The sequence below is a fragment of the Lolium rigidum genome, chromosome 4 (genome assembly GCF_022539505.1).
Source record: "Lolium rigidum isolate FL_2022 chromosome 4, APGP_CSIRO_Lrig_0.1, whole genome shotgun sequence".
Classification (NCBI taxonomy): domain Eukaryota; kingdom Viridiplantae; phylum Streptophyta; class Magnoliopsida; order Poales; family Poaceae; genus Lolium; species Lolium rigidum.
In genome coordinates, this window is record NC_061511.1 from 242133521 (window position 1) to 242147505 (window position 13985).

The 13985-nt window shown below is 44.6% G+C and overlaps 2 protein-coding genes across 2 annotated transcripts; both read right to left on the bottom strand.

Moving 5' to 3' along the window:
* Nucleotides 1–7496: 7496 nt before the first annotated feature.
* Nucleotides 7497–8868, bottom strand: LOC124650016. The gene is made up of 2 exons (XM_047189583.1): nucleotides 8733–8868; nucleotides 7497–8094 (listed from the first exon to the last, which is right to left on the bottom strand). Exon 2 carries the CDS (start codon nucleotides 8090–8092, stop codon nucleotides 7712–7714), a length of 381 nt encoding a protein of 126 aa, XP_047045539.1. The 5' UTR covers nucleotides 8093–8094; nucleotides 8733–8868; the 3' UTR covers nucleotides 7497–7711.
* Nucleotides 8869–10155: 1287 nt separating this feature from the next.
* On the bottom strand, nucleotides 10156–13813 carry LOC124650017 (putative glucan endo-1,3-beta-glucosidase GVI). The gene is made up of 2 exons (XM_047189584.1): nucleotides 13644–13813; nucleotides 10156–11349 (listed from the first exon to the last, which is right to left on the bottom strand). The coding sequence occupies exons 1-2, from the start codon at nucleotides 13768–13770 to the stop codon at nucleotides 10364–10366; spliced, it is 1113 nt and encodes a 370-aa protein (XP_047045540.1). The 5' UTR covers nucleotides 13771–13813; the 3' UTR covers nucleotides 10156–10363.
* Nucleotides 13814–13985: the final 172 nt, after the last annotated feature.

Genomic DNA, 13985 nt, shown 5'->3' on the forward strand with positions numbered 1-13985 from the left:
TCCAAAAAGGTAAGTCAGTAGGTGAAGCTGAAACCTGAGATAAAGTTTTAGAATGCAAATATTTTTTATGCAACAACTCTTGCCACATACCATCCTTATTCAAGAGTTTAAAATATCATTTGCTAAGTAAAATATTGTTTTTTAGTTCTAAAACCTCCACTCCTAACCTCCTTGATCTTTGGGTCAACATATTATGTTCCATTTAGTTAACCTATATTTTTCTTATGCCCATCACTTTGCCAAAAGAAGCATGATCTGAAAAAAATTTAACCTCTTCCGAACTCTGGAATCTCGAGGAAAGTTAACATGAACATGGGGAGGCTAGCTAAACTGAATTAATCAATATAAGCCGATCACCATACCAAGATATCTAAAAGGTAACAAACCAATGTCACACCCAAATAGAGTTTTGTAATCATTCTCCACCTGTTTTGCCGCCCCAAAACAAAAAAGGTCGCTCTTATAAAAGTTTATTTTAAGACCAGACAATTATTTAAAAAAATGCATAGAACTAATTTCGTATTTAGAGCTTTATCTTGATCGTGTTCCATAAGTAAAATGAAGTCATCTACATACTGAATAACACCAGCAACCTGCCACTTCTTCTTTGGCCTTAGCGATCAGAATAGCCAACATATCTGCAACAATATTAAATAGAATCGGAGACAGAGGGTCGCCTTGTCTAAGACATTTTTTGATTTGAAAATAATAACTTGTGTCATTGTTTACTCTAATACCCACACTACCTTTCTCAATATAATTCTGAATCCATGAACACCACTTAGGATCAAAACTACTTGTGGAAAGAATTACAACAGCTGTCCATGGCGCAAAGTATCACCACAGGCTTCTAGTTGTCCTAGTGGAAATTACAGCAGACCAACGTCCTCATGCTAATACCTAGTTCAGTCAGAAACGCAGCAGTCTCTTTTGTGCGCGCGTGTGTAGAAAAATTGTCAAACATGACATAAATTTTGCATTGCAGCTTTCGCGAAACTTGCTACTTTTACTTGCACCGAGATTTATTTTACACTTTTTCGTACTCCCAAACAGAGGATATATGAACTTCGCCTTATGATTTCACTTGCTCGATTACAGAACAAAACAAGTCCTACCGCAGAATAGACTCCTAATACACGTGAAAGAAAATCATATGGTCAATCAAGCGGAGTAACAAAGCAAGCAGCGAGGCGCTGTCGCACACTCGCACTCACCGTCTGGAGATCGAGTCAGCGAAGAAACGTTAGGAAGTACCTCTTAACGCTCCTTCCACGCAGCCAAGGAAATCCTCTATGTATTGCTAGGTAATACAATCCCCTCTTCACTTTAGCAGTACACTTGTGCTTTGTAGTGTTGTCGAGAGTCGAGTCGCAACGCGTTCACTGCAAGAAGGCGTAAGGTGGCTCCTTTCTGCCTCTTTTGAGCCAAATGGGTTATTTGCCTGGAACATCCTATGTTTTTAGTTAGAGCTATTTACACTGGTAAATACTTATATAGTTAGGTAACTGGATACAAGGTCGGTAAGGTAATAAAGCAACAACACCCAGCATCAAATACAACTCCTAGACTCCTAGTCGCTCCTTTGCATCTCACTACATAACTCGACCAATGGCCCCGCCCCTTCATCTCTCTAACAATGAGGATAGTAGCTGAATACTCAAAGCTGCATTGCCAAAACTAAACTTGTTCGTTGTGCTGCCATTTAGATGGACAAAGAAAATTGTCCACGAGGTTGTTGAGCAGCGCTGGGATTGGGATGCATTGGGAACATGATTTCGGGTTGAGAGAGCATACATGACTCCATGTGGCGAGTATTTGCTAGAAGAAAGGGATGTGAAAGCTTGTGCGTTGTTCGCCTTGCTTGCTGATACCAAGGTACCTGTGAGGCTACGGGCAGGAACTGACATCCCAGCTCGAGAGTAAGCCGGGCCTGCTCAGCTGCGCGGCTGAATTGACGATCACACGCCGCACCGAGCCTAAGTGGGGCATGCATCATTTCCTGATCACGCACGTATGATGAACCTCCAGTGAATCCCTCCCGCATTCCCCTCCTTCCATGCCACCACACCGTCAATAGACTTTGTTGTTAACTGTCAATCATCGTCCCACAGGCAGAGGCCATCATATGCCACTCAAAACCTGGGAAAGACCCCCCACCACCTTCCGGTCAAAAGCTCGCCACACGTCTGAATGAGCTTGTGCTAGCCTGGGCTGAGATGGGGATAACGAGTCGACGATTGAAGCCCCCAACGCAGGATGTGGGCAGACAGGTAGAGAATGTTGTCATCGGTCTCGCAAATTGGTGCATTACCACTTGGTTTACAAGACATCTTGTGACCCATACCGATGTCTTTTGTTAATAAAACATCTTATATATTTTAGAAACATTACTTTGTGACAAAAGTTTTATTGAAGTTCAAATGCCAGCAGTTTATTACCATCACTAGGTGCAACATAGAAAAACTGAACTCAAAATGTAACTGATCAAGAAGGCATTGTTAGAAAAGATGACGAGTTAAACTTATGTGCTCATTGTTTGGCAATGAGAGTTTATTGTTATTCTGCCACATTAGCTTATGCATGCACGATAGGCTGTACTTGGACTTGTTTTAATTTTAACTGACCCAGGTGGTCTTCACGCATCCAGCCTTGTGAAGGAGGAAGGAGGTGTCGGACGGTCAGATGTGGAGACCTTTGCGCCCGGTAACTGTAGTTGTTAGCGAGTCCAGAATGATAGTGTGGAATTAGGACATCCATCCACTGCCCTATTTGGTGAGAGTCCGGGAGTTAATTGAGAACGTTGTGCAAACTTCAATTTTTTTATAAAGGGAATATATTAATATTAAACGATACCAATTACACCCAGTCTCTGCAACAACGCAATGCCCTAAAACATTACGGATGCACACAACCAAAAAAGAGAAAAAGAAAACTAAAAAATAAAAATCCCGCTATAGTATCCCAGCCCTAGCAACAGTAGTACAAACCACCGCCAAGACAATACCTAAAATTCAGACTCTTCAAAAGCGATGCCTCCAAGAAAGGAACAGTGCACCAGCACCGTCGTCGCCCGATCAAAGATCATAGGTTTTCACCCTGAAGATAGTCTCCGCTCTCAAAACAATGCCTTCAACAAGGACATTGCCAGGCACAATCAGTTAAGGTCATACCTTGGGTTTTCACCCTGAAAGGTAAGACTCCGAACTTCACATGTGTTGCCGCCCCCACTTTCATACCACTGCTGCGAAGTTCGGAACACCAAGCAAGCCCCTCAACATCGCAAAGACTTGAACCTCCATTAGCTAGTCCTCCAATCTGGCCTTCATGATATTCTCTTCTTCTGACTTCACCACGGATCAACTGTCACTTGGTGTCAACACACAAAAGAGCTTCGCGCCGCTCCCTCCAGACCAAACGGCCGGAATAAAAGCATGGGTGCGCACGACCGAATACCACCGATCCTGCAAACTCCAGGCAATAGAAGCGCTGTTACACCTGCCAGCGGCGCCTTCCGGAACTCAACACTCCGGCCAGATCATGAAGGCCAGGCCTCCGGCAGTTCTTCATCTTCACCCAAAAGAGACCTTAGGATCGCCGCCTTTATTCAGGTCGGGCCCCCACGCCGACGGCCATCTCTGGCTGGCCATGGTTGCCGCCGGAGACACCAAGCAGATCGGGTAGTCCGGAGACACCGCACACACATGGGCCCCGCCGCAGCCGAACGCCAACCCTCCACCGCCAGCCGCCGTGAGGCGAGGAGAAGGGGACCTAGGGTTTCCCCTTGCAGCCCACCCCCACCCCTCCCTCCGCCACTGGCAGGGCACACCACCTCCACGTCGTCCGTCATGCCGTCGCCGAGCCGAGGCCAGGCGCCGCCATCGAGGCCCCCGACGATAGGGCCGCGCCCTGGCCCGAGGAAGACGCTCCACACCCGACCCCCACGCGATAGGGAACGAAGCAATCCCCGCCGCCGGCCAGGCTTGCCTGACCGCGCCCCCGGCAGCGGCGAGGGAGGGGAGGAGGAGAGGGGGAGGAGGGGCGGCGGCGCGGTGGAGATCCCCCCCGGCCGCCGCGCGGGGGCGGTACGGGAGGGAGTTATGGGAGGGAGTTACGGGCAATCGTCCTTGCTAGCTCGTGCAAACTTCAAATGCAATTGGTTAAGCTTCCACGATCAAAGTATACCACTTTTTTGTCAGTTTATGCACATGGATTGCATTGTTTGTTCACACATGGATAAAAGGTTGTTAAAATCCCTCGTTCCTGAAAAAAAAAGTCGCATGCAACATAGTACAAGATAGATCCATACATTGGTAGACCTTCATAATCCAATTACAAAGAAAATGCACCCATACACTCATATTCATCAAGCATGGAACACATTTTTTTTCGATAAGGGGTAGCCTGATGCTTACGGCTCTTTATTGCTTTATTATCAATTTGAGTTACAAAACCATTACATATCACGGATCATTCAATGTCTCAACATGGATAAGCCAAAGGAAAATGAACAAAAAAATTAGGCGCCACAAGATCTTCATGCAAGTCGCGCCTCAGAACGCCAACCGCACCGGCTGTATAAATCTCGTGCTACCATCGCCCCCAAAATCCATGTCCTGACGCACATCCTCCGACTGGAGATAAGACCACATATGGATCCAGTGAGTAACCAAAGGGGTAACCTGCAGAAAAGATGGAAAACTCTTTTTGTTAAAGATAAAATCATTACGGACGTTCCAAATTTCCCATAATAAAGCACATACACCCACTCGAATGTGTTCTGTATCCGTCTTAATCACTCCATTTAGCCAATTACCAAACATGTTTGTGATATTAGCATGTGACGGAATATTAAAAGCTATATAGATTATACGCCAAAGGAGCTTAGCAAAAGAGTAAGAAAAAAAGAGATGTTGGATTGTCCCATCTTGATCACAAAAACAACATTTATAGCATCCCTGCCAATTACATTTCTTGAGGTTATCCTTAGTAAGTATGATCTTTTTATGCACGAACCACATAAAAATTCTGATTTTAAGTGGTACTTTGATCTTCCAGATACATTTCTTAAAATTCCTAGTATGTTCATCCAGTAGATCAAGATACATAGATCTAACCGAAAAAACTCCCGCCCAGGTGAGCCCCAGCGGAAAGCATGGAACAAATAGGACGTTGAAGCACATAGTTTTGACTGTTTAGATGCATGAAACTGATGAAACCTGACAAAACATGGACACGGTTCTTCGTTCAATATTTTTAGTAACTACACCTTAACATCATCCAGCCCTTGATCCAGTAAATCCCTGATACTAATATTCATAATTTCCTTGACATGGGTCTTCTAGAATGTCAACCATGCCTCCCATCCCCCGAGCAGGATAACGCGGAGTCCCAAAGGGTATGGACTGTGGAAAAGACCCAGGAGCACCCATCTTGTGATAGTAGGCTTCTTATCATTTTGAGTCCTCTCTCTTGGTGGTCTCTCCTTGTGCATATTTGTAACTCTCCTTACTCAATGTAATATGGCAAATCTTTTGTCACTGTTTAAAGAGTAATTATACTGTTTGCGTATTTCGTAAGGCAAATCCCCTAGCTCTTAAAGAAAATCTAGACTAGATTGTTTGCTTGTCTAGTCAGGTGAATAATTTGGTTCCGAAAGAAAAGCTAAATCCTGATCGACTAAGTGGTACCAATAATACAAGCCAAACTAGAAACCCCATGCATCACATCACCATGGAAAACATACTTCCAAATACCTCAATACTCCATAATCCGTCGACAAATAAAACTAAAAACCAAATCGATGTTCATCCAATACTGAAACAAGAACATGTGTCCACCATAGCATGGAGATTAGAAGCTGGAAAACAGAAAAAATGGTATGGGCGCCAATAATTGTTTGACCTTTGTTGTAGTAGACCACGGTCAATAGATCTTATATATTGTTTCGAAGCTGATAAATCATATCTAAAAAAATCTTAATCGATAGATATTCATAAGTATAATTATACATATCATAACCCATTTTGTATAACTACACCTAAACAATATCTAGACACATTGTTGTCTGGTGGATCATTCCTATTCTACTCCCTCTGTTTTTGAAAAGCTGCTCAACTTTTTCATGATACGGATGTATCTATATAACTAAGATATATTCAGATACATCTGTATTTAGATAAAGTTGAGAATTTTTTTTAGAAACGAAGGGAGTACTAATGTTCGTCCGCCTAGACTACACGGATCGACATGCTAGCTTTCACAAAAAAAAAACAGCGGGTCATTACGAGTGTTGCTCTTATATCAACTGTACTCACGGCGTTAAATAATTGGACATGCGGCTCAGCGGCTGTTGAGGTTATCAAATCACTCCTCTGCACCTACCTACAGTCTCAACGAGTATATAAGCTGAACACTCGAAACTGCGCAGCTAAAATGTAAGGCTGCCTATCTTTTTCATGGTTGCTACTTGGTGTACACAAAACTAGTGTCGGGTTGGCCTATGGCGACGATGATCAGCTCTAGGAGTGGGATGCACTGGGAACATGTGTTAGAGTTGAGAGCACCTAGGCGAGCTGATTCAACAAGCCTTTGTTACACGCCTCCATTCTGGAACTTTCTCTGCTATATGCATCGCGACAGCGAGGGCATCTCCTCCTCCGTTGTTCTGAGCATCTGCCAACTTCAGCAGTCCAGCAATACGGTATAGGGGTTGCCAAACATTAGTGCTCCTGGTGCCAGAAAATAAAATTTAAAAAGGTATATGTTTGTCAAAAAAAAACACACAGTATTCTGATTGTATTTTGGACTGATAAATTTGCACAGAGTAATTCAAAATGACCTGCTAAAAAACAAGAAGTTTGGCCATGTTTTTACAATTTTAAATTCCCATGCAAATATCATCAATATCTTTTGAAATTTCCTCTGATGGCTATGAATATTGAAATCTGCATGCATGCTTGTTTTGAGAATTTTTTGAAATACAAAGTTTTTTTTTTAATATTTCTGTGCACTGGTGCGCAGGAGCCAAAAGTCTGCACTCATTGCAACGCTGGTTCTGGTGGAGTTATGAAATGTGTACCACTGCATCTGCCTCCTCCCGAGCAGGCCTAAGCTCGTTCCAAACTCTTGAGTGTACCCGGTGCAAAATACCTAATAATACTCATCTTGCGGCTCTAGGTTTCTGGTCATTTTTGTCGATGTTCCCAATAGAGGATTGCAGTATTTGTTGTATCTTCAGGCAGACGAATTGACTGGGTTCAGAAGAGAAGCCAAGTTCTGACCAAGCGGAAACAGCACAAACTGCAAACTTGAGGCAACAAAACACCAAAACTATATATTTTCTCATACTTCCATAATTCAACAACAATATAAAAAGGGTGCCACTATTTCTCAGTTGACTGAGAACTAACTTCATTCTTAGTTAGATGATGTTATTAAATCTTAGTTGCAACTCATGTTGAAACTGATGACTAGCACGAATCACGAAGTAAATCAAATGGTGTAGAGCACAAACTTAATTCTCAGCTAGCTGAGAACTAGCAAATCGCATATAAAAATGAAAACTACTCATGAACTCATAAACTCATGTCCATCCATCATAGAAACAACAGAATGCTGCCGACTTAAACACACAGTTTAGAAGCTGGAAACTACAGATGTGTAACAAAAACATAGGTTCTTCAGAAGCTAAAACTGTGCAAGGAAGATAGGCTCACTGCGGAGGCACTTCCAATGGCTTGCTTCCTCCGTCAGCTTCGGTTGCTTTGTAACCCAGCCCAGGATGTGACGGCTTCTCTTGTTCGTCTTCGAAGTCGCGGGCATCCCGCAGAGAGGCCTCAAAGTCGGTGGAGTCCATAGCCGTGGGTAGGAGGCTGCCAATGTCGTCTTTTGCACCGAAGCCTCCGGCTCGCATGACATCATCAGCAGAGATAGCAGCTTCCATGTTCATATCTACAGGTTCATGACCATTCACCGGACTCACCTTTCCGGTGACAGAATCTGCATTGTGCGTCAGGGTGCCCTGATCAGGTGACAATGCATCTAACTTAGCTTGTTGAGCTTGTTGCCCACTGCTGAAGTTCTTCCCATCCATGCCTGGAAAGATGTGCTACTAGATATATGAGAACTCCATGGAAAGATACCACAGTACACACACTAATATGAGGCTTAATTCCTCTTTCTTAACAAAATGCCCATTGCTAAAGATGCAAATAAAGTGTCCTCTTTGTTGGTAAGCTATCCTGATACCATATTATTTGCAGCATCCGAAACTGCAGGCAAAGCTACGGTGACTTCATGGGAAGGATTACAACACCCGCACATAGCACAAAGTATCACCATCAAACTAATCCAACATTAGCTTCCGGTTGCCCCCAATGGAAATTTCTACGGAACAATGTCCTCATCCTAAGCATCAAGTTCAGTCAGAAACATAGTGGTCTTTTTTTTGGGTGTGCCTTCACAAAAATCATCAAATACACTTACTTCTACTAGCGCGAGAATAACCTGACTCTGTTATTTTTATCTCAAAACGAGCATAAATCAAGTTCTCCAGCGCGTCCTGCTTTCAAATCAAACAACTTCTAGTGCAGAAATAGACCAGCATGAACGCTACTCATGCAGATCCATCACTACTACTCCACAAATCGACCGAAGACCAGACGCGGAGTGACAAATCAAGCACAGAGAGGACGAAATTAACCTACAGCAAGGCGAGTCGCCGCCGCACTCACCTCCTGGAGATCCGGTCGGCGCAGAAACGAAGCGCGGAAGACTGAAGGGCTTTTGCACGCAACGAAGGAAATCCTTGTTCTTTCCCCAGGTAATCCAATCCCCTCTTCGCTTCGCCAGGGCACTTCTACTTTCTAGAGCTGCTGGCTACGTGTAGGCGGAAGAAGAGGGTAACGTGGCACCTTTCTGCCTCTCTTGAGCCCAATGGGCTAGTTTTGGTTGGGCCGGACATCTTCTGCTATTGTTTTGGATTCAGTTGAGCAATCGTGATATACTACTTTCTCTTTCTCATTTCCGGTGTGCTTCAGGACGCCCTGATAATCTGCCAGGGCATCTGGCTTAATTTACTGAGCTTGCTGCCTACTACCGAAGTTTTTCGAATTTATCACAGTATTATCATTCTTAAATTCTTAATTTTAATCAGAACTTGATAAGTCTTTGACAAGATGTAGGCATGTAGCTAAACTACAGTCCTCCTCGGAAAGCACTGCAACAAGGCAAAGTGCAGGCAGAGGTACTACGGCTTCATGTAAAGATTATGACACCCATCAACGACAAGTATCACCGTTAGATTCCAGTTACCTCTATGGAAATTACAACGGAAATATGTTCTCATCCTAACCCCCATTTCAGTCGGAAACGCACCAGTACTATTTTTCGCCCTTGTGTGTATACAGAAATTGTCAGGAACAATGCTGCTAGAGATCTGAAATTATATAAATTTTGCACTACATCTTCCACTTTGTTTTTGTATCTCAAAAGATTAAGTGGACGAATAAATTTTTGCACTACATCTTCCACTATTTCTAGCCCGTGTGTGTACTTCTACTAGCGCCGAGATTAATCTGACTTCCTTTATGCATCTCAAAGTAGAGCATAAATCAAAGCCCCTCGTTTTTTATCAGACTTTGTAGCTTGTGATTGTAACCCTATTATTGAGTAATAAAGCTCCCGCCTTCTACGCAAAAAAAAAAAGCCTCATGCTTTCTATTCTCGATTCCTTCAGTGCAACTACAAAATCGAGCAACTCCTACAGCAGAAATAGAGAGACCTAACTATACATAAATGCTACTCATGTGGGTCGAAAAGAACCGAAAAGCAGATACGGAGTAGAAGACTGGCACAGAGCTAACCTTGCAGATAGCCTGTGAACTATGTCTTCGTTTTGCATTCAGTTGGGCCAATGATTCAGGTAGCTAGATTTATTTTCCCTTTGCAAAGTAATTAAATTTTCCTTTCCCCTTCAAAATAAGTTCAGAAAATCTGCAACCGGGAGTGCAGGGAGTACAGAAGTATGCAAATTGGCAGTGCAGATTTTCCTTTCTTTTCTAGCTGTAATTGGAGGCTCAGAAATTTCGCTTCATGGAATTTCCTTCAACAAAGAAGCACTGATAATTGTGAAACTACACCGTGAGAGAAGTGTTAAATAGAACTGAATGAGCACATTGGACTAGTAAATCATAAGTATCAATACAAATCAGATCCAACGCACTCGTGACACCTAAAGCAACGAACTACTGCTGTACAGAGCTGTAAATTGTAAACTTGTAAATCGGAGTAGCAAGGTAATAACTGGTAAATGAATTAATCTGTGTGTGGTAAAACTGAATCTATACTGTCCCTCTTCTCAGTCTCAGTAGGATCCGGCGAAGTCGACGGGGTACACCGCGGTCATGTCCGGCTGGAAGAGCCCAAAGTGCTGCTCCGTGCCCTCAGCCTTCTGGTTCTCGTTGAACATGGCGAACAGGTACGTCTCCACGGCCTTCCCCGGCCGCCGCGGCGTGCCCGTGCCCGCGACCACGTGCCGCACCACGTTGTTGTTGTACGCCGCCGCGTTCTCCACCGTGGCCCCCGTCGCGCCGCCGCCTGACGGCCACCCAGTCTCCGACACCACCAGCTCCAGCCCCTGCACCCCGGCCTTCTCCACCGCCGCGTGCGCCGCGTCCACGATCGCGTCGAACATGTTTGTGTACACCAGCCCGCCGTCCGTGATGGACACCACCTTGGAGTTGGACGTCGCGCTCGACCCGGCCAGCAGCGCGTACCCGAGCTGCACCGTCTCCGGCTCCGCCGCGTAGGCGAAGTACGGGTACACGTTCACCAGCAGCGGCGCGTTCTTCGACAGCAGGTGCGCCACGAGCGGCACCATGACCGGCGCTGCAGCCTCGGAGAACGCGCCCTGCGACGGCGGGTACGACGTACCGAGTATGGACGTGGCCACGGCCGTCGTGACGGGCACGCCGGTGACACCCACCGCCCTGATCGCGGCCTCGAGGTTCCGTATGGCAGGGAGGACGTGCACGCCGAGGTCGCTCGGGATGACCTCGTTTCCTGCTGTGATGTACCGGAAGGTGACAGTGCCGGCGAAGGGCTTGACGTAGGAAGCCACCCACGAGGCAGCGAAGGACTCGTCGGAGGCGAGTTGGGCGAGGTCCTCGTTAAGCGTGCCAAGGACGACGCCGATGCCAGTACCCCGGAGTGCGGAGAGGACGGTGGTGTCCGGGTGGAAGAGGCGCACGTACTTGATGTTGTTGGCTTTGTACATGGCGATCACCTTGTCCGGCGACGGCAGGTTGTTGGCGATCATGCCGTAGTTCACACCAATGGCGCCTTCAGCCCCTGTAGATTTTACATGTAAAAACATTAGAATTGTTCTTTCATCACAAGGAACTTAGCGACCATGCATCAAAATTCAATTGTAAACGATCAAGTAAACTACCTATTTGCTGGAAATTAACAATGTTGGGAGAAGAAAAGAAGAAATTTTGTATGAGTAATGATGCAATCTTTGATTAACGGTGTTCGCATTCACATTAGCCAACCATTTTTTTAGGGAAAGTTACCTAGCCATTTTGACATTTGTTTCTACAACAGGTAGGATGCCTACCATCTGAAATCATATTTGTGTAGAGTAAGCCATTACGAAATGAAGAAGGGAGCAGTAGGTAGGCAGCTTGGGTTACGTACACGAAGTGACACCCTAGATTAGTGAAGGACGACTGGTTCTAGCCAACAAATTTACAGGACAGAAACCTAGTCGTTGTACGTGGCCATCAAAATTCTAAGTTAAGTCTTTACCGAGTTAACGTCTGTGTAAAGTTTTCCTACCTAAAACTCAAAAAAAAAGTTTTCCTACCTAGTACTAGAAATGGCCCAACCCTATCAACATATATTCATAAACTTTAGTTGAGCATGCAATGGATATGTACACTTTTTCAACTTGGTGTCAACAGTGTCTGTCAACGTCCAAGTTGAAGTCAGAAATGTTGTTGAGAAAAAAGAAAATGGCAAGTTGATATGCATGCGTCAGCTAAGTTCATACTAGCTAGCATCTCCAATCCCGCCTAATTAGAGCTGGTCCATGATAGCTCAAGGATAAGCTATATAACTGATGCATGGGAATCAAATTGTGAGCTATTCAGAAATGCAGACGAAAAAACCCTCTTGCGTCTTGTGTCCTTTTTCTATATAGAAATGATGGTATCTGGTAGAGCAAACTTCTGACCTAGAGCTTAGGGTGTGTCTGATATGGCCAAATACAGACGAAAAGAAGGTTTTCCTCCTGTCATGCATTGTCATACTAAGATGAGATTAACAAGTAATTAACTCTAATTTAATCAGCTACGCAAAGAGTTCTGCCTTTTGAAGCCATCACGCAAAAACAATACAACGCGCACAATACTATTTTTGCTAGCGACGTGACATCTACTGCAAATAAACAATGCAAATATCATATACTAGTATTCAAAATTATATTTAGGTACGCTTGTACAATCTTGTGCCGACTAGTCTATTGGCCGATAGCTAGTGAGAACAGAGTAGGCCCACGAGGTACAAACAGGTACTTTGCTGCAACTTATAATATCCAATATAAACTATGCTTGCAATATGAATAGAGGGCTCTGATAAGCAAAGTTTTGTGCAATGATACAGAGCTAATTAAATTAAATAACCAAATGTTAAATTATTTTTTCAGGTTCTGCCATTGTGTGAAACATTATACTATAGAGTATTAGATTCCATGCACATAATGAAGCCAATCATGCATGATATGCTTCCCTAGCATGATTGTTTTGTTATAGAAAAACCAACCAAGAAGACAAAGAATAAGATCGGCCTGACAACCACCTCTAGCAGTCTAGGCACGCCTCTACCTGCAAGGCATAAACAATGGAGGCAACGGATTTGGCGCCATCTTTATCCTAAAGGATCCCCTCCGAAAACGAAAATCCTTTATCCTAACCAGGGTGCAATCTCGATCGGTTGAGCCAAGAACTGATGTGAACATACTGATTGCAGGCTCGTTTCGCCAACAAAGTAAAGGGAGCAAAACCGCAATGGAGAATTAAGGTCTCTTTTGTGGTTCAGAAGGGAAAATAGCAAGGCCTGCCAAGAATATACTGGACGGTGGCAGGCATGGCAAAACACGTAAGGCATGCCAAGAATGTATTGGGACGGTGGCAGATGTGTACCGGCACAGATACATATAGGCGTTCGGTGATCAAAACCGCAATGAACAATTTAGGTCTGTATTTTTATTTTTTTGGCTCAGGATGGAAAATAGTAAGGCATGCCAAGAATGTACTGACGGTAGTAAAACAAGAAAGGGAGGATGAACCACGCTTCTAATCACGCTTATATTAAATAATGAAACAAAAAAACGCCTATGTACATCCACAAAAAATAGACGTGTACGTACTTACAAAGGGGATAAAGCGGAAGAAAATACAGGTGAGAGCTGGGCATTGACGTGCTGGAATAAATTGGCTGCGGATTTAGCTGAGAACTTAGATGAACAGCAATTATGTGCGTGTACGAATGAGCAAAGCTGTATACTCATGGATCACGAGCTAAAGGAATTAAACAGACGAAGAAAGGAGAGGTGGGCGATGATGATCGTCGACTGAACTCACCCTGGAACAGCACGGACGACGCACAGAGCAGGAGGCTGCAGGCGTTAATCCATGGCGCCACCGTCCTCGCCGCACCGGCGCGGCCGCCGGCAGCTGCAGCAGCCGTCCTCGCACCGGCAGAAGACATGATTGATCTTTCGTCTTCCTCTGGACTCTGTCCCTCTGGTGTATCTCTGAGCTCTGAGATCGATATGCAGTACCTGTTGCTGTAAGCTGGATCTCCTTTCTTGGAGTCCGTGGGGCTCCAGGTCTCTTTATATAGAGAGATGGTACAAGAGTCGAGGGCAATGGCGCGCAAGCTGCTAAAATTAGATTACGTGCGGGAGGTGGGAGGCGTGCGTT